The sequence below is a fragment of the Helianthus annuus genome, chromosome 10 (genome assembly GCF_002127325.2).
Source record: "Helianthus annuus cultivar XRQ/B chromosome 10, HanXRQr2.0-SUNRISE, whole genome shotgun sequence".
Taxonomy (NCBI): Eukaryota; Viridiplantae; Streptophyta; class Magnoliopsida; order Asterales; family Asteraceae; genus Helianthus; species Helianthus annuus.
Genome location: NC_035442.2, coordinates 6,479,082 through 6,500,092, shown reverse-complemented (window position 1 = coordinate 6,500,092; position 21,011 = coordinate 6,479,082). Strand labels below are relative to the sequence as shown.

Below are 21,011 nucleotides of genomic sequence, written 5' to 3'. Positions count from 1 at the left end.
TTGGCGAAATTCGGGATCAGGATTTTCAGGATCGGGACGGGATCGGGATTTGCTCATCTCTAAGTGCATGTGCCATTTTGTCTTTTAGCTATCAACGTCACCACATGACGCATGATTAACCGTCCTAAGTTTTTAACGTTATTTTCACGAACTTAGTAAAATAATGTTAAAATTAGTGCACTTTCACTTTCCCCGTAACGCGCATACCGCAGGCGGGGCGTAAATTTGGGGATACGTATAAATACGAAAAAGAATCGAGCTGAACAACAACAACACGTGACGCACAAAGATTTGAGTTTGAGAGGACTAGATGAATCCGGAAACATAATCCGGTGAAGTAACGAATCAGCATCCCTATAATGGCGGTAATCATTTCAGCATTTGATCGATCATCAACAAACTTTAATCGGTGGTTGTCTTCTCATTTCCCAGAAAGAAAATAAGGTGAGAAATGGATGTTGAAGGAGTAAACAAGAAATTGGTTGATGAACTTGAGGAAATGGGGTTTCCATTGCCCCGAGCAATGAGAGCACTTTATTATTCAGGTTAGTCCATTTTTAGCAACATTTTGATTCAACAACGAGTCAACGAACGAAGATTAATTTCATATATATATAGTCTTACAAACTTGGAAAATTTCATATATGCACAACTAAAACTAAAATATCAGATGTCACCTTTTTATTAAAAATAATCGATCATTTTACCTTTATTTTTTTTAACTTCAACATTTCATTATATATGCTCATCTTTTAAATTAATATATTAGTATAACACATTTTTAGCTTAAATTTACTTTTACCTTTTTTTAATTTATTTTTTATTTTTACCCATGATCGATAGTATACTCCTTATATAATATTTATGCTAAATAAATTATGCTAGAAATGAGTAAATGTAATATTTGAAGTTAAAGGTCATGTATATGTATGAGATTTCAAAGTATTAGAAAAATAAGGGTAAAATTGTCATTTATTAATTTTTTTTCAATGAATTGGGTATATATATATATGTTATTTCAACTAATTTGCAAAGGTATGTATGATATTTATAATTTTGCATAGGTATATATGATATTTTGCGGAATTGCCCCACACAAATATTATTTTATTATAAAAGTATATGTTAAAACTCATTAATTTCAACCCGTTTACTTATTAACGGGTCCATTGAATTATATATCCAGCAGTAAAACAACTATAGCTAAAAAGGAAACGGATCAAAAGTGTAGGTTTTGTAGTTTGGAAATGTGATGGATATCTGTCTGAATCATGTATGTCATATGTAAGATTAAATATATTAAGTATTAATATTTAATCTATAGCCATCTTAATCATTTACATTATAGAGATCAAAATATATTAGAACCTATTATTTAATTAGTTGGTAATTGTTGATGGACCATATTACCCTTAGTAACTAATTAGGTTTCCTCCTGGGTGCTTATATAAGGAGAGTTATGTGGAGGTTTAAGGGTTACTCAGTTTCACAATTCACAGACCCCATAAGCCATAACATCAATCAACCTCTCTCTCCAAACCGATTACCCTTTATCGGTTTCTCTTATCACCATCATTAGATTGCACCCTAAGGAGGAACCAGATCAAGCTGACAATCATGTCGAACCTAATGCTGCGACTACATCTGGATTCTCTGCTGGCCTGTACTGATGCAATCAGGTATGTTTTCATGTTTTCCTTCATGTATAAACAGAACTGAACCAACATGTGGTATCAGAGCATATGTTGATTAGTCAGTTCTGTTTTCGTATCCATAATTCTGGGATTGAAACTTGGAAAACGGAATTTTTCTTTAAAAACCGTATGACCTTAACAGCCGGTTTCGAGTCATAAGAATCGACTCGAAATCATGATTTCGATGAAAAGATTAATTGTTTTGTTCACCGAATTAACTGGATTATAATTTTAGCCGAAATCTGTTTAGTAAAACTATTAAAATTCAGGTTTCGGGTTCCAGAATTTTATTTTTTATGATTAGGGTTCATCATGTTCATGTGAAAATTCGAAAATTCTGTTATGATTTGGAATGATTTAGGATTAATGGGTGTTTTTTCCATGTTTGATCTAATTTTATCTTTTAATTTTTATTCGAAACTGTTATTAGATAAACAGTTATTATTTTCGAAATATGTTGATAAAATTAGATCACTTTAAAACAGGAAATAATATCCCATAATCCCTTAGATTTCGAATTTTCAGTTATGTCATCACAATTAACAGCTGTAACAGGAAGTTTCGAGAACATGAGGTTGCTACTCGCAACCATGAGGTTGCTACTCGAGACCACGAGGTTGCTACTCGCAACCATGAGGTTGCTACTCGCAACCATGAGGTTGCTACTCGCAACCATAACGTCATTAGTCGAGACCATGAGGTTGCTACTCGCAACCATAACGTCATGACTCGCAACCATGAGGTTGCTACTCGCAACCATAACGTCATCACTCGCAACCATGAGGTTGCGACTCGCAACCATAACGTGAGTAGTCGAAACCGTAGTTGCGACTCGCAACCATAACGTGACTAGTCGAAACCGTAGTTGCGACTCGCAACCATAACGTCATTAGTCGAAATCGTGGTTGCGACTCGAAATCTCATTATTTTAAGCTGTTTAAATGTGAACTAAGGAAAAATTTTTTCGGGGCTCCGCCCCGAACCCCGGGCGGGGGCACGCTGTCCCCCGCACCCCCCAGCGAACTCACCGCGGAGTTCGATCCGCGCTAACGGGTGGTTTGCTATTAAATTATTGGTTTTTGTAATTATTTAGTTAATTAATGAGGATCAAATAATGTTTTACAGAAACCAAAATGGCTTTACTTGAATGAGCTTCTGATGCATCATTTCTGGCCAAAGCTGACTTGATGCATCTACTTATCATCCAAGTATTACGAAAAGCTATGTTGTGTGTGCATCATAAGCATGAATGTCTTTATTTCTGGCCAAAGCTGATCTAATTCATTCATAGATGGCATATTCAACAAGTGCATAACTAAAGTGTTTGTCTCAATTTCTGGCCAAAGCTGATTTGTTACAACCACTTTGCACATATGCTTAAATGATTACACTTCTGGCCAAAGCTGTTTTGTCTTCGTTTAAGTAGAATTTTAAGTAGTCTATTATTTTGATGTTAGTAATAGACGTATCACAACCTCTTCACATAATGATCCTTATATTAATGATCCTCAATTAATTTTTGTGATCATTTTGTCTGCCTTATTCTTAGTACCCATAATTTTACTCACTATAATTTTTCTTCTATAAATCTATATCTCATCCACTCTAATTCCTAAGCCTAAAATGTTTTGCTTTATTTAAAGTTTCTATAAGAATTAGCTCTTAAATTAAATCCTTGATTATCTCTTAAGACACGATAACCTTATTGCTCTCTTCTGATAAGGCACTACAGAAGAAAAGTAGAGCATGATGATTAGGATAAATCGAACATGATGTCTCTTATGATAATCAAGAACTCTCTAACATAATTGCTATCACTAAAGTTATTCCAGATTAAGTTTTTCCTAAGACTAATCTATCATTGTGGAACAATTACAAGAACTCCTAAGGTGCATGTCTTTATTTAACTAATTATAAATTATATGGTTAAGTGGTATATGTGAATATATTATAATGTACAATACCATGACCCATAAAGTTAAGGGCTTACGCATGGAAATAAGTAAATTTTCCAGTACATTACATACTAAGTTTTCATTTGTACAATTTGATGCATTATAAATCAGCTATAACACTCAAAAGTACCAAAGTATAACGAGTGTGTTGATAAGCAACATATGTACATAGAAATAAATGTTTGAAACTGGAAAATAAGATGTTATTCACCTTACAACCACTAAGAACTTTACAAGAGGATTGTTCTAAGGTCCATAGACAAATTACAAGTGCTAATCCCAACGTTAAGGTTCTTCAAGGGAAAATCTCACTGCATAATTATGTCATTAGACTAGGCATAAGCAACGAGACTATCCATTATTCTAAAGAACCGTTGGATAAATTAATTAGATAGTAACTTACTAATGATATTTAAGTCTGATAATTTTAATATTCCAATTAACACATGATTAGTTGACTCTAGTTCCATACGTTTCCTTACCAGAACTCGACAAATAACTAACATGAGAGTTAGTGACAAAATAAAATGTTAAGCCTATAAGAACCATAATGAACAGTCTTCCAACAACGCTTTTCGATACCTTATATATTCTGATTAATCAGAATATAGTATCATAATTAAGCAATGTTATGAAGGTTGTGAGGTTTGGATAGTCAACATAAAGTCACACTTATCTTAAACTCTCCTCTTATTTGTTCTAAATATCTGGATAGAAACATTACTAAGATGAAACTAGATGATACCTTATTTTTTTTTTTTTTTCACAACTTTTGTCATCATGCTAATGAGAATTTGACAAAAGGAAAATGAGACTTATAAATTTCATCCATTAGAACCAAAATTCATGAGAAATCATGACATGGTTAATGAGGATGATTATCCATCCAATCTCATTTTAAGTGATTTTAAATCATGACGTTAAAGCCCTAAAATATGACTTGGCTTAGGGAATAAGCATGGGTCCATCATAAGTCATTCATTGACATTTGTGGAACTTATTCCAAATGGAATATTCAGACATAATTCATTTATCATTTAACAGACTATCAACTTGTATCTAAATTTTGTCACATATGGCCCACGGTCTTAGAAGAAATTTATTCATACATATACTTTATAAGATTTCTATTAAATATGTTCCTAAAGTTTCTTATGATATCTGGACATTAAAGAAATCACATAAAGTCTAACATATATGTGATAGGTTCCCACGTCACGTAGCTCATTGAAACTTCTCTTGTAGCATTCTAGAGATATTAAAGATCAGTGGGAGCATTAAGTGTCTTAATAATAACTTGCAATAGTTGCAAGAGGTGGGGAAGAGTATCATTAAATTCACACCTCTTGTACAAGACATCGCTCCATCACGACACTGTTCAATCAAACCTTATCTCCTTAAATCTAATGCTACTCTTACAAAAGTTTCATTGTTGCTTAATTGTGGGCGCACTTAGATTTCTTACCTAAACTAACATAATCCTCAACAAGAGAAACTACAACGACTCATGTCATTAATTTGTTTTCTCTATTAGAATTTGTTGGTCGTTAAGTATTGACCCTAAGCATGCTGAGTTCCTAAAGATTTCTAAGGTTAGTGGGAGCAGTCAAAGTCCTTATTATGACTTGCAAGGAATACAAGAGGCGGGGGGAAGAGTGTCATTAAATTCACTCCGAATTTAACTCCGATTACACCTCTTGTACACTATACTGCACCAACTCTTACAAACTTAGAATGAAAATGATAGCAACCTAACCAAGGGCTAATCCAGATTAAGTAGAAACTTCTAATGAACCCAATAATCAACTCAGGAGGTCATCTAGGTTTAAAAGCCTACTAACTTTGATGATTACATAACCTCCCTAATTGAAGTTGAAAGGGATTTTGGAAATGTTTACTGATCCTATCTCTTCAAATTAAGCCATTAGTGTAAATCAATCATTTGAATGGAATATAACAGTTTTATAGTGAAACTGACTTTGTGTGTTCTTATAACGTTTGGGATTTGATTAAGTTACCTAAGAGTGTTCATGACTAAACCAAATCCTAATATAAGCGTTAAGACACTCAAAAGCATGATTGATTGTCAAAGGTTGTACTCAGGAAGAGATAAATTATTAAAGAATCTTTATTGCATATCTAACAAAAGATTTCTTTGAGGATCATCACTGTTCTAGTAGCTTATAATAGTTTTAAGCTACATTAGATGAACATTAAAACGATTTTCCCTAATAAATGACTGACACATTTACATGTTCATTAGATAACAACCTAAAGTTTCAAACTGAAGGTTAAAGAACACTTTGTTTGTAAGCCAATAATATCCATGTATGGGTTAATGCAAACATCATAATGTGATGAAAAGCTAACGTAATTATTTTCATCAAGAATCAAGTGGATTAATGTACCTACCTCAAGATGAGTGGGAGCAACTAAAATAAACTTGTCTATATAGATGACATTCTTTGACAAGCATATGTTACATAAGTCAAAGCATTGTTAACACAAACTTTGATATAATAAAACTCAGAGATATCTCTTACGTGATTGATATCATAACATACTGAGATAGACCCAATGGGATATTAGTTTCGTTCCATAAGTTTAACATTAAATGGGTCCTTACATATGTAACAATCAATATTGCTCTCCTTTAGAGGAAAATAGGATAAATGAGATTATTTATTTATGCTTCATTAATTAGAAGCCTTATGTAAGTTTAAGTCTATACTCGTTTAAATATTACTCATATTGCAACACACTAGATACGTCTAGATTAATGTGTAGCATCTAATGGAGTATTACAATATCTTTAAAAGAAACGAGAGACTACAATTTAAAGAAGAAGTGAGAATTAAAACCGGTTTATTACTCTAACTTTGAGATATTCAAAGATTATAAAATGCAGTTTCGGGTATATCTTTATGTCAGCAGACAAAACCTATTTCATGGAGGAGTCATAATGCACTGATATTAACAACCTAAGTTATAACGACATAACATGGTCACTAAATGTTGTTGGAAATTTAATCAGTGGACTCATAAGTTTATTAACTCCATATAATGTTTTGAAGAATTAGTGTGATAAAGTCAGCCACCATAACTCCTTGAACAGTAACAGTTCAAGAGGTGCTGCATTAAGTTTCGATACGCAATTAATTATTCGTTTATGAACGAATTGAGGAAACTAAGTTTTGTATCGAATACATTCATGATATGCTTAAGGATCCTATAACTGAAGGGCTATTACCCATAAGTCTTATTAAGAGAGCTCATAGACGGGTATTAATTAATGGCCATGCGCAACCGCATATCGTACTATGAATGACTAAGTATTAGTTAACTTTCCTCAAGTTTGATTTTGTATGTCTGTTAGAATATGTTCAACCGGTATAATGGCATATAGACAAATAAAAGTTACAAATCAAACAAAGGGCTTACGTGTATTTTGATCATGATGATTAGGTTTTAAATTAAGGCTATAGTATGATTAATGGGGGTCCTGAGTCGCATAATGATTCAACGGCTGTATTTCTCTGCTATAGTACTTGTTTAAGGCTAAAATGAGTGTTAACTCCTGATCAGGCTTATCTAATACTCATAGTAAATGATTACTCGGCTAAGTGGGAGAATGTAAGATTAAATATATTAAGTATTAATATTTAATCTATAGCCATCTTAATCATTTACATTATAGAGATCAAAATATATTAGAACCTATTATTTAATTAGTTGGTAATTGTTGATGGACCATATTACCCTTAGTAACTAATTAGGTTTCCTCCTGGGTGCTTATATAAGGAGAGTTATGTGGAGGTTTAAGGGTTACTCAGTTTCACAATTCACAGACCCCATAAGCCATAACATCAATCAACCTCTCTCTCCAAACCGATTACCCTTTATCGGTTTCTCTTATCACCATCATTAGATTGCACCCTAAGGAGGAACCAGATCAAGCTGACAATCATGTCGAACCTAATGCTGCGACTACATCTGGATTCTCTGCTGGCCTGTACTGATGCAATCAGGTATGTTTTCATGTTTTCCTTCATGTATAAACAGAACTGAACCAACATCATATAGTTAGATCAAAGTATTTCGATGGTATTTTTGAAATCTTGATCGGTTATTTAAAAAGATCAAGAACGAGTATATGTTTTCTGTTTTGAAAACGTATACCATAATTGACTAAATACTTGCGTTTATAGTTGGAGACCACCACAACGTTTAGTTGAAATGACACGATGTTTCGTGAAAGAGGGTTAAAACGGTTGGCAGTTATTTGGTTACCTTCAGCATAAACTCTGTCGCTCAAACTCGTCCTTTGGTCTTACGTAAATCCAATTAAACTAAAATGACTTGATGTCACTAACGTCACCAAAAATGTATTTTACTCGAACAATAAGATTATTGCACTTTATAGGTATTCTAATTTCTCATCATAATCTTTTTTTTTTCAAGGTAACTCTAGTTTGGAGGATGCTATTAACTGGATTGTTGATCATGAGGATGACCCTGACATTGATCAAATGCCCTCAGTATGATTCACTTGTTTTCATACTTATTTCAATTTATGACTTCATATGAAGTTTTTTACTTTTTAGCTTGTTATAGCTCATTAAAAATTACCGTAAATAACTCGCCAAACGAATACCATTTCATGAGTTCATATGACATGTTTATTTTTTTTTTCAACATTTTTGTTGTCCCGTTAGGTTCCGTTAAAAATCGAAATTGAGGATAGTGAGGTTTCTTTTGTATCAGAACAAGTGAAGCTAACAGCACAAAAGCTAAGGTTAGTTATTCATGAGTTTTACTGTATTCAATACTAATGATATTATTAATAATAACTAGTTAAATTTCTACCTGCGCGTTGCGGCGGGGACCCAATTCAGTAACGGCAAGCAAATACCGAATATCAAAACATAAATAAAAATGTCATGAAAAGGATACTCAATCCGTCCAAAAAAAGCGATTTTAAATAACCTAATATATAATGATAATAGGACCCACACGTCCTACACGTTGGAATTTCGGTTGTTTTCAGTTCAGTTATTACGGTGCTAACACGTTAAAATATGGATGAGCTCGGTACCAGTAACGGCACCGAAAGTACCGATCCGGAAAATCATCGAAATTAGGTACCGGCACCGAAAATGCTCGGTACAATACGGTATGGTATTTGAATGTAAAAATCAATAAATATAGGTATGGTGCTAGACCGGTGTCGAACCGAAAGTAACGATTCTGAAAACGCCAAAAGGTGGGTACCAAATTGGTACCGATACGATACCAGTTTGATTACAGGATTTGATACGATTTGCTCATCAATAATCTAAATATCCAAGTTTATTTTACATGCTACAATTCATTCGTTACGTAAAAGACAAAAAATAAAACAAAATAAGCTGTTGTGTATATAAAACCTCATTCAAACGAAACACAGTTTACTTACTGTGTGTATGAGAAGTAATCTAAACTGTGCAATGACTTGCATTGCTACGTTGCTACAGGATTTGATGAGCTCGGTACCAATCGGTACCGAAAATTCCGTTACCGAAATCCCCAAAAGTGGGTACCGGTACCGAATATACCTGGTACAGTATAGCTTGATACGGTCGATACTGGTACGGCACCGGTATTTGAGGGTAAAACCCGATGAATACCAGTGCCGAACGAATACCGAAAATACACTCAGTTTGGTAAATTTGATACCGGTACCGGTACCCGATACTATTCATTCATTTCTATTTTTATTACAGTTAATTCATTTCTCTCTTTTTAATATTTATTATTTATTACTGTTCATTTCGTTGGTTTTTTTCTATTTTTATTACTGTTAATTCATTTCTCTCTTTTTAATATTTATTATTTATTACTATTCATTTCGTTGGTTTTTTAATATAAGGATAATTATTTGTTTGGTTATTCACAAAACTCATGATTGCTTATTTTTTGTACCAAACACTTGTCTATGCACAATCACAGAGAAAAATCAAGAAAAACGAACAAGGAAGAAGATGTGAAAGCGGCGTCAAGTAGAGAGAAGGTATTGTAAACGACTAACACAGGTTGGGTCGGGTCGGGTTAGATTGACCCGGCCCACCAAAACTTTTATCTTCTTTTAAATTTAAAATTAATATGAAGGATTTTATGATTTTATCTCTTTCTTTCACATTTATAGGAAAGAATTCGGGCAGGAAAAGAACTGCAAGAAGCAAAGAAAATTGCAGAAGAAAACGAAAGAAAACGGTCTCTTGCTAGAAATCCTGTTGTTGCTTTTACTTCCATTTTGCTCCCTGTGATTTGGTCATTTTAACGGTTTTGCCCCAATAGTTTAAAAATAGTCATTTTCCTCCCTGATTTTTCTAACTTATCGTCATTTTGCTCCCCGCCTCTAACCCCATCCAAAAAATCCATTAACTAGAAGGGTATTTTGGTAGTTTTATAGATAAAAGCAAGGACATGTAAGTCTTTTTACCTAAATAAACCTATAACTTGTTTATTTACATGTATATAAGTAATTCTTTTCTGATCCCCCATCTTTCCAACCACTCTTTCTACCGGCCACCACCATCCACAACCATCCACCACCACCTGCCGACCATGACTGCCGCGACTTTTAACTAAATGTTTTAAATGAGTTAGAGCCATGGAGTAAATTACCGAAATACCCCTACTTTTAATTGAACGTTTTAACTGAGTAAGAGCCAGGGAGCAAACTGGCGACAAACTCAAAAGATCAGGGAGGAAAATGGCTATTTTTAAAATATTGGAGCAAAACCGTTAAAATGACCAAACCACAGGGAGCAAAACGAAAGTTAACTCTAATTTTTTTTTCTATACATTTTGCTTCAATCAATACATTATAATCAGTTATATAGCCTTGCGGAAAGCAGAGAAAGAAGAAGAAAATAGAGCACGAGAAAAAATTCGACAAAAATTACAACACGACAAGGTTACCGCTGAATTGCATTTTTCCCTCCATGCTGACACTATGCAGACTATCGGTTGTTGATTTTTTCGTAACGGGTCAAAATGGGTAAATTTTAGGAACGGGTCAAAGCAAAAAAAATCGTAAAGAGACATGGGTCAAACGTAGGGGTGCAAACGAGCCGAGCCGAGCCCGAGCTCGACCAGGCTCGAGCTCGAGCTCGTTTAACATATGAAAGCTCGGGCTCGAGCTCGGCTCGATTCGAGCTTTATTTCTGAAGCTCGAGCTCGGCTCGAATGTAATTTTTCAAGCTCGAGCTCGGCTCGGGCTCGACTCGTTTAGTATTTATTAATTAATTTATTTTAATTATAATTATTATTATACATATAGTTTAGTATTTATATTTATATAAATGGTAATTATTATTATATAAATATATGTTTAATATATTAATAAAAAAATATATAAACAAAAAGCTCGATTAAGCTCGCGAGCCGTCTCGAGTTCGATAAGCGAAACTCGGGCTCGGGCTCGTTTAGTAAACGAGCTTGTTTTTAGGCTCGGGCTCGAGCTTGTTTTTAGGCTCGGGCTCGAGCTCGTTTAAGCTCGGCTCATTCGAGCTTTTTTTCGAGCCGAGCTCTAGTAGCTCACGAGTAGCTCGGCTCGTTTGCACCCCTAACGGGTTGAACTCTATTTTCAGGTGTTTAATTTTCCAATTTTTTTTCTTAATCTGTGGTGTTCTTTATGCCTTAGGCAGAAAGAAGGGGGAGGCTTGGATTACCTCTGCAAAATCATGCATCACTTACGACCAGCACGCCTACGGTTCAAGAAAATAAGGCAAGCTTTAGTATCATGTTTTGATATCTAAGATTTTAAATATTATTTAATCTACAATGAAATTTTAAATTATTGAAAAACAGAAAATGTTGCCTGGTATGTCTACTGAGGTTCGTGTTAATTCGACAACTAAGGTAGATCTCATGAGAGAATGTTTAAGGTCGATCAGGCGACACAATAAGGTAAGTCTTCGCGTCACAAAATTTATAAATTAAAGTGTTAACTTATAAAATGACCAAAAAGGGGCATTCTTAATTTCTTATTATATGTTGTTGAAGTATTTAAATTTGAAATTTGAATTATATTTCTATTATCAACTATGCTAGTATCTATTTATAAATTATTAGTTAGTAAAGGCTGCTTCGGGTAAAGTGATCAAGCATGAGAAAGCGTGCCTTAACAACCAGCACGTGTTTATCCCATTTGCTTTTGATACTTTTGGTTTTCTGGCGCCAGAGGCGTGGAGCTACTTAGTCGAGTTCAAAGGGTCATGCATAGTAATGTTATGACCCCGAGATCTATGAACGTAGTTTTTAAAAGGCTTAGTTTTGCTATTCAAAAAGGGGTAGCGGCACAGCTTGTTGCCCGTTTACCAACTATCTCAATGTAAATTATTAGATTACTCCCCTAATATTAACTACCAAATCTTTGTTAGTAATCTTTTAGTTTTTATGCAATATATAGGATGATGGTTTCAAAGTGAAGAGAGCTTTTGAGACTCTTCTAATTTATGTCAGAAATGTTGCAAGAGATCCTGATGAGGATAAATTCAGGAAGATCCGAATGAGTAATCCCGCTTTTAAGGTATCATCTTTTATAAATAGTAATATTGGATTTTAATAATCACAATTATTCGTCATTTGCTGCCAACAGTCCAAACTTCAAAAATAACCACTGGCAATCCCAACTATTAACTGTGAATGTGTATATTGTTGTTATTGAAGAATGATACAACGTACAGAATATATAAAGATGTGCCTACCTAACTTTCCTCCTATATACAAGGCAACTACCTAACTTTCCTCCTATATACAAGGCAACTATAATCAATATAATAGCAATCTTTGAATGAGAATAATAACAGTCAGTGGCATATTCTTCGGCTGACTTTGATTGACAATATCTTCGGCTAATACTCCCCCTTAGCTGGACCGGGAGTGAAGACATACGGTCAAGCTAGAACGGAAATTTTCAAACAGTTGTCTTGAGAGGCCTTTAGTGAATATATCTGCGTATTGATAGGAGGCGGGCACATGAAGAACTCGAACTTGACCCATGCGAACCTTTTCACGGACAAAATGTATGTCAAGCTCCACGTGTTTAGTCCGTTGATGTTGAACTGGGTTGTCTGACAGATACACTGCTGAAATATTATCACAATAAACGATAGTAGCACGTGTTATGGGAATATGTAATTCTAATAATAAATTACGCAACCAGCTAGTTTCGGCAACAGCATTCGCAACACCTCTATATTCAGCCTCGGCACTTGATCGAGAGACAGTCTGTTGTCGTTTAGAGGACCAAGAAATCAGATTGTTACCGAGGAAGACACAAAAGCCGGATGTAGATCGGCGAGAATCTGGACAGCCGGCCCAGTCCGCGTCAGAGTAGGCAACAAGAGAAGATGGGGTGGATGGTGTTAGCCGTAAACCATAATCAAGTGTGCCTTTGATGTAACGTATGATGCGTTTCAAGAAAGCAAAGTGCGAGTCCCGTGGAGCATGCATGAATAGACAGACTTGTTGCACGGCGTAGGAGATGTCAGGGCGAGTAAATGTAAGATACTGGAGAGCCCCGGCTAGACTGCGATAGAGAGAACCATCGGGTAACAAATCGCCGTCTTCAGCACTTAATTTTGAAGCCGTGTCAACCGGTGTGTTACAGGGTTTACAATCGGTCATGTTCGCACGATGTAAAATATCCCGAGCATATTGTGACTGAGATAAAAATAGGCCTTGAGTGTCACGGCGTACGGATATTCCCAAAAAATGATGAAGTGCTCCGAGGTCGGACATTGCGAACTCTCGTGAGAGTTGTCCGATAATGTTTTTCAGCAGTGTATCGGAAGAAGCTGTTAAAATTATATCATCAACATAAAGTAACAAGTATGCGGTGTGACTTCCCTGTCGAAACACAAACAACGAACTGTCGCAAATGCTACCCTTGAACCCGCGAGAGGTGATAAAATTGTAGAACCGTTGGAACCATGCCCGAGGTGCCTGTTTGAGGCCATATAAAGATTTGCGTAACCGACAAACATGATTGGGTTTACTTGAGTCAGTAAAACCCGGTGGCTGGAACATGTAAACTGTCTCCTGTAGGTTACCATGTAAGAAAGCATTCTTGACGTCAAGTTGATGAATAGGCCAGTTGTTAGTAAGAGCAACAGATAGAACTGTGCGGATGGTAGCTGGTTTAACAACTGGGCTAAACGTGTCCTGACAGTCAATCCCAACAGTTTGTGATTTTCCATTAACAACAAGCCGGGCTTTGTACCGTTCTAAACTGCCATCCTGCTTAAATTTATGGCGGAATAGCCACATGCACCGAATAATGGGATGGTCAGCGGGCCGGGGAACCAAATCCCAAGTATCATTATCAATTAGTGCTTTATATTCAGTTAGCATAGCCTGTTGCCAATGAGGGTCAGTTAGAGCTTTAAGGTGGGAGGTGGGGACGGGAGAGATATGTTCGGCTTTTGGTGCGGTTAGGGTATATTTAGGATTTGGTTTAAGTGTGCCATCTTTCCCCCTAGTGGTCATGTGGTGTGAGTTTTGAGTTGGAGGTACCGGTGGTAGTGGAGGTGCGTGGGGAGTGGTGTCTGTGGGTTGGTTGGTTTGAGGTCCGGTTACGGGAGTGGAGTGGGTGATAGTGGATGGGCCAGGGTTTGCATGAGGGATCGTTGGTGGACTAGAGTGTTGGGGTGAGGTTATTGGGCCTGAATGAGTGGGTGGGCTGGTTGATTGGGTTGGGCCGGTGGTAGGAAAACGAAAGGTGGCAGTGGGTAATGTTTCATCATCTAAAAATGTGTAAGTGTTGGGTGAGGTGGTGTGAGGGAAGGGAAATGTGGACTCGTCAAAATCCACATGGCGGGAAATATGGACTTTACCAGTTGAAGGATCTAGGCAACGATAACCACGAAAATTAGGTGGGTAGCCCAAGAAGATGCACCGGACAGACCGTGGGTTTAGTTTATTTGATTCAGTGGCAGAAAAATTTGGGTAACAGGCACACCCGAAAACCCGAAGGTGATCGTATGTGGGGTGACAGAGGTACAAGGCAAAAGTGGGGGTGTTATAATTGAGGCGGGTGGTGGGGAGAATGTTGTGAAGGTAAGCGGCGGTGTGAAGAGCCTCAACCCAAAATGTAGGAGGGAGGTGAGCATGGGTGAGGAGGGCGCGTATGATATCGTTGATACGGCGAATCATACGTTCCGAGCGCCCGTTTTGTTGCGAGGTTTGAGGACATGAGAAACGAAAAGTAAAACCGTTGGAGGATGCAAAATTGTGAAAAGCGTGGTTATCAAATTCTCCCCCTAAGTCACATTGAAAAGCTTTGATATTTTTGTGAAATTGTGTTTGGATGAATTTATGAAATTTAACAAAAGTGGGAAAAGTTTCGGACTTGAATTTTAACGGGTACACCCAAACGTAATTAGAAAAATTATCAACTAAAACCATATAATATTTATAAGCAGCATTACTCAGGACGGGTGATGTCCATAAATCGCAATGAATTATATCAAATGGAGCATATGTAAAGGAATTTGAACCAACAAAAGAAAGCCGTTTACTGTTAGATAAATGGCAAGAGTCACAAAAACCAAACGATTGTTCATTACAAGGAATATGAAAAATGCTAGAAAGAAATTTTAAAACTTGTGTGCCAGGATGTCCAAGACGATCGTGCCACTTATTTGATTCAGCTACTAAAAGGACTTGACGAGGTGGGGTGAATGGGTAAAGGTCACCGGTGCTATCATGGCGTGAAAGAGGTTGTCCAGTCTTGAGATCCTTCAAAGTAAAACCATATGGGTCAAATTCAACAGATACAAGGTTATCCCGGGTAAATTTTCGGACAGAAATTAGGTCTTTTACAACTGAGGGGGCATAAAGGATATTATTTAAATGGTAAGTAGTGTTAGGTGTTTTGTGGTAGCCCTTACCCGATCCCAAAATTGGCAAAGATTGGCCATTACCAACTAAAATGTTAGCATTAACTGAATTTGATAAAAAGGATTCGATTTTACCTGGGTCCGCGGTGAGATGTGAAGAAGCACCCGTATCCATATTCCACATTGGCACTGGTGAGTTGATAGTTAAGGCGGATAAAGCGGTGCCAAGTTCGGTTGGTTGGAGAGGGTCCACTGGTGGATTTGTTTGGTACTCGGGTGGGGCAGGAAAGGTGTAGGGTATGGTTGGATGGGTGAGGCCGTAGCCAGAGTGGTTCGGGGGTGGGTTGGCAGTCGGTTGAGTGTGTGTGTTGTGGGCTGGACGGGTCCAGGTGGGAGCCCATGGAGCCTGGGCCGGATGTGGACAGGGTGGTGGAGCGGCCCACCAAGGATATGGGGCAGGTGATGGAGGGTAATTGGGTGGTGGGTTTTGGGTCTGGAAGTGTTGGTATGTTGGCTGAGTTTGAGAATAAAATTGGTAGCGACCACGACCTCGGCCCCGGTAGGAGCTTCGGCCACGGCCTCGGCCACGGTTTTGGGATTGAGTGTGGTTGCGGGTGTCATAGGTTTGAGCGGGGTGGTAAGGTGGAGGAGGGGTCGGGTTCGGTGATGGAGTGGGAGGTGTGTTTTGGTTTGGTGCAGCATTGGTAATTGAGAGAGCCGTGTGTATAGATTGCCTAGCGGCTTGGCGACGCTGTTCGCGTTCAATCATATCACGGGCATCATCCCAAGATTTTTCGGCTTGGGTGATAAAGGAGGCGACAGTGTCGTACTCTTGCGGTAAACCGGTAACCATCTGGAGGACTAAACGGGATTCGCTTACCGGGTGATCAACATCATTGAGTTGGTCAGCGAGGTCTTTCATGCGTTGGAAGTAGTCATTGAGAGACGAGCAGGAGGCCATGGTAGTTGTAGTGAAGGCATGCTCGAGAGTGGCGGCACGTGCATTTTTGTTGTTGAGGAAAACCGTGTGAAGCCTATCCCACGCTTGTTGTGCTGTACCTACATTATCAATAACACGTTTAACGTAAGTATCCGATAAAGTGCCAAGTATCCATTGTAGGACAATGGCGTCAATCTTCGACCACGACTCGTAAGTCGGATCAGTTGAGGACGGTGGTGCGGAGCCATCAATATGGGACAGAACATCGTAGGCAAGGGCGTGGAGTTTGAATAGTTTCACCCAATCGGAGTAGGTGACTTTGTCGCCGTCTAAGACACGAACTTTGTTTTGTATGTTAGTGACTGTGTATACTGGATGTAGAGGTTTTGTGGGGTTATCGGCTGAAGAGGGCTGCTTGTCAGCCATGGGTGCTTCGTAAAACACAGGAAGGAAGAAAAAAAAAATAAAAGGTGCGGCAGAAGTGTTCAGGAAAGGAATGGCTGTGATACCATGTGAATGTGTATATTGTTGTTATTGAAGAATGATACAACGTACAGAATATATAAAGATGTGCCTACCTAACTTTCCTTCTATATACAAGGCAACTACCTAACTTTCCTCCTATATACAAGGCAACTATAATCAATATAATAGCAATCTTTGAATGAGAATAATAACAGTCAGTGGCATATTCTTCGGCTGACTTTGATTGACAATATCTTCGGCTAATATTAACATATTGGCCTTCAATGGACCCTGACTAACAGAACCCTAATGTTGTTAGTCTCCGGTCACCGGAAAAACGTTTTTGGCCAGAAAAAAGGATCCTAAAGGTTCGATCTAAGGTTACAAAGAGGTTTGGGACGAACAGGTTGAGTTTTCCGGCCAAAAACACTTTTACGGCGACTGGAGACTAACGACGTTAGGGTTATATTAGTCAGGGTCCATTGGAGGCCAATATGTTAATAGTTCCATTGGAGGCCAATATGTTAATAGTTGGGACTGCCAATGATTATTTTTTAAGTTGGGACTGTTGGCGGCCAACGACGAATAATTGGGATTATTAAAATCCAATATTCCTTATAAGTATTTAGTAAGTCCAATTAATGAGTTATAATCTAGTTCAATAAATAAAATAATTATGAATAAAAGTTACACTTTGGTGACTTATGAACCATTTGATTGTCATGCTTGTGATTGAAAAAACAGGAAAGAGTGGGGATATATGAACAAGGTGTAAGGTTTCTCGAGCTTTGCGGGTTTAAAAGAGTCGAAGATGGCAAGTATCTGGTTCTTCCGAGAGAGATGTTTGACATTGCGGTTTTTAAATCAGCCGGGAACATATTGCAGTCTGCTATAACAAATCCCTTCTTTGGACTTCTATCAACACAAGATTGAATAGTCATGTAAATTCATACATATTTCTACAATAACAACTTTCATTGTTTTATATTTAAAGTATGTTGTCATTTTACATAACTAGATTATATTTGCCCGTTACGTTACTACGAGCATTCAATGGGTATCAGTTCGGTTCGTTACAGTACTGGTACGATACATACACTCGATATAGAAACCAACACGTGTTTTACATCGACCGAAAACGATAAAAACGAACACCGCTACCGGCACCGATGTTCGGTATCAATCGGTTCAGATCGTCACAGTACCAGTACCAGTACCGATATTTATTTATCGCCGCAAACGATAAAACCGAACCTTACCTCTATCCCCAGTCCTAGAGATAGAGAAGATGCTTCCAAAGAGACCCTCGACCAAGAAAACAAAAACATATGATGTAACTCTCTTAATTAACCAAAGGGACAATGCTCTAGTGGAGGTCGCCAATTGAAGTCTCGTTTGTGATGAATGCGCTAACCATTTGTTTTACTTTTATTATAGCAACAGTGGGCCTTCGGGTGGTGCGTTTGCTTTAAAACTAGTGTGAGACCAGTCACCAATACTGTTTGCGATCGCGGACGTGAGTGAACTTTTGCCAATAAATATACCGAGTTAATTGCCCGGATAGTCCCTGTGGTTTCACGTTTTTTCACGTTAAGTCCCCACCTTTTGAAAATAGCAGGTATGCTCCCTATGGTTTGCATTTTGTTACTCGGATAGTCCCCCGAGTAAATGTCAGTGGACTATCCGAGTAACAAAATGACAAACCATAGGGAGCATACCTGCTATTTCTGAAAGGTGGAGACTAAACGTGAAACCACAGGGACCATCCGGGCAATTAACTCTAAATATACCGGTTCAAAAGTATAAACACTAGTTAAACCGAAGGTTATATCATTCAAAAGTACAATATACATGTATGTTTTACCGAAAAAGTATTAAATCGCTTTTCCTCAATTGTAACGACACCTCATCGGTTGCAAAGATTCATGCATTGCTAATAATATCTGGGTACATAAACAATGGCAGTTACAATACCCAACTCATTGCGACATATGCTAGAACTGGTTCTATTGAACATGCCCACAAGGTGTTTGATAAAATTCCTGACAGAAGGATTGATGTTTGGAACGCTATGATAATTGCATACTCTCGTAAACATTGTCCTGGTGAAGTAATCAATCTTTACAATGAACTGAATTCGGAACGAATTCGACCCGATAGCTCCACTTTTACAATGGCACTCAAGGCCTGCACAAGTTTGATGAACTTGGAAATGGGCGAAGAGATTCGGAGGCACGCGATTGATAGCGGGTATGAAAACGACGTGTTTGTAGCTTCTTCGTTGTTGAATTTATACGCGAAATGCGGGAAAATGAATGAAGCGATGAAGGTGTTTGATAAAATGCCTAAAAGAGACGTAGTGTCATGGACGACGATGATCACAGGGTTTGCACAAAGTGGGAGAGGTAGTGAAGCCATAGACGTGTTTCGGCTTATGCAAAACGAATACATTGAAGGAGATAGAATTGCGATATTGGGTTTGATTCAAGCTTGTAGTTGTGATAATGTTAGAAACACAAAATTAGGTCTTTCGGTTCATGCGTATTTGATAAGAAGACATCTTCTTGCAATGGATATTGTAGTTCAAACCAGTCTCATAGATATGCACGCTAAAACCGGAAACATAGAGCTTGCGTATCGCGTATTTGAATCAATACAATGCAAGAACGCCGTTGCTTGTAGTGCGTTGATTTCCGGTTACGCTCAAAACGGGTTAGCTGGAAACGCGTTTGATTTATTAGTGGAAATGCAAATCTTCGGGTTCAAACCGGATTTGGCTTCCGTTGTCGGTGCGCTTTTAGCTTGTTCACAAACCGGGTCGTTGAAACTCGCTAGATCACTACACGGATACGCGATAAAAAATCTCGTTTTCGATCAAATTCTCGGCACGGCGTTAATCAATACGTATTCAAAATGCGGTTCGCTTTCTTACGCACGTAACCTGTTCGATAAAATGCCTCAGAAAGATTTAGTCATGTGGAACGCGATGATCGCGTGCTACGGGATACACGGGTACGGAAACGAAGCCCTTACAGTGTTCCACAACATGTTAGAAGCAAACACGAAACCAGACCATACGACTTTCGCTTCGCTAATGTCAGCATTAAGTCATGCGGGTTTGGTACACGAAGGTCGGTTATGGTTCAAGCGCATGGTTGATGTATACAACATTGAGCCGGTTGATAAACATTACGCGTGTATGGCTGATCTTTTGGCGCGTGGCGGGCACGTTGAAGAAGCGTACGATCTTATCCGTTCGATGAAAACCGAACCGGGGTTAGCGTTTTGGGTTGCGCTTTTGTCGGGATGTTATAACCATGGTAAGTTTTTGATTGGGGAAATGGTGGTTAAGAAGATCTTGGAGTTGAAACCGGATGTTGATACGGGGATTTACGCGTTGATTTCGAATTTTTATGCGAAATTAAGAAGGTGGGATGAAGTGGCTAATGTGAGAAATGTGATGAAGAAAAGTGGGATGAAGAAAATGGCTGGTAATAGTGTTGTGGAAGTGAATGGAAAGGTTCATGCATTTGTTATGGAAGATAAGAGTCATTTTGAGTATAGAGAAATCTTGAAAATTTTGAAAATGTTGGATCTTGAGATGACATCGTCGGAGGACTAGATGTAATGAAAACAAAGAATCGAATTTGTCGTGGTCAAAGTGGTAGTTTTGACCCGTTTACTTGTAATTCTCATGATTCAGGAGAACAATTTGGTTGAGTCAAACAGAGAAAAGTCAACGATGGGTCAAACAGATAATCTGAAATTAACCTCATACAAAATTTCTATGTTACAACAAATCCTCGAAACAACCATTATGGGGTGTGGAAGTAGCGGGTCGTGTTGGTTAGGTAATGGGTCAAAACAGTAACGTATAAATACCTTTATACTTGATTATATTAAACACTGTGTTGGGCCGCTCAAATGGGTTTTTTTTTTCTTTTGGGTTGGGGCCTCCTCGCATGACCATTCTCCGGTCTACTAGAGGGCCAAATAGGATAGAAGGGCTTCCCCGCTTATGTGGGTCAACCGGCAAACTCATGGGGGTGTTTTGATTGGGGTTGGGTTT

The 21,011-nt window shown here is 37.9% G+C and overlaps 3 protein-coding genes across 3 annotated transcripts; 2 read left to right on the top strand and 1 right to left on the bottom strand.

The window, feature by feature from the left end:
• The first annotated feature begins 392 nt into the window (after window positions 1-392).
• On the top strand, window positions 393-17,937 carry LOC110883887 (UBX domain-containing protein 1). The gene is made up of 10 exons (XM_022131548.2): window positions 393-545; window positions 8,111-8,187; window positions 8,365-8,444; window positions 9,638-9,698; window positions 9,834-9,901; window positions 10,526-10,607; window positions 11,337-11,420; window positions 11,504-11,602; window positions 12,105-12,224; window positions 17,687-17,937. The coding sequence occupies exons 1-10, from the start codon at window positions 452-454 to the stop codon at window positions 17,873-17,875; spliced, it is 954 nt and encodes a 317-aa protein (XP_021987240.1). The 5' UTR covers window positions 393-451; the 3' UTR covers window positions 17,876-17,937.
• LOC110883886 (vacuolar protein-sorting protein BRO1) lies at window positions 15,160-17,043 on the bottom strand. Its single transcript, XM_022131547.2, has 2 exons — window positions 15,673-17,043; window positions 15,160-15,436 (listed from the first exon to the last, which is right to left on the bottom strand). Exons 1-2 carry the CDS (start codon window positions 16,901-16,903, stop codon window positions 15,402-15,404), a joined length of 1,266 nt encoding a protein of 421 aa, XP_021987239.2. The 5' UTR covers window positions 16,904-17,043; the 3' UTR covers window positions 15,160-15,401.
• Window positions 17,938-18,752: 815 nt separating the features above from the next.
• On the top strand, window positions 18,753-20,724 carry LOC110883888 (putative pentatricopeptide repeat-containing protein At3g25060, mitochondrial). The gene has a single exon (XM_022131549.2). It carries the CDS (start codon window positions 18,798-18,800, stop codon window positions 20,562-20,564), a length of 1,767 nt encoding a protein of 588 aa, XP_021987241.1. The 5' UTR covers window positions 18,753-18,797; the 3' UTR covers window positions 20,565-20,724.
• The last annotated feature ends 287 nt before the right edge of the window (window positions 20,725-21,011 follow it).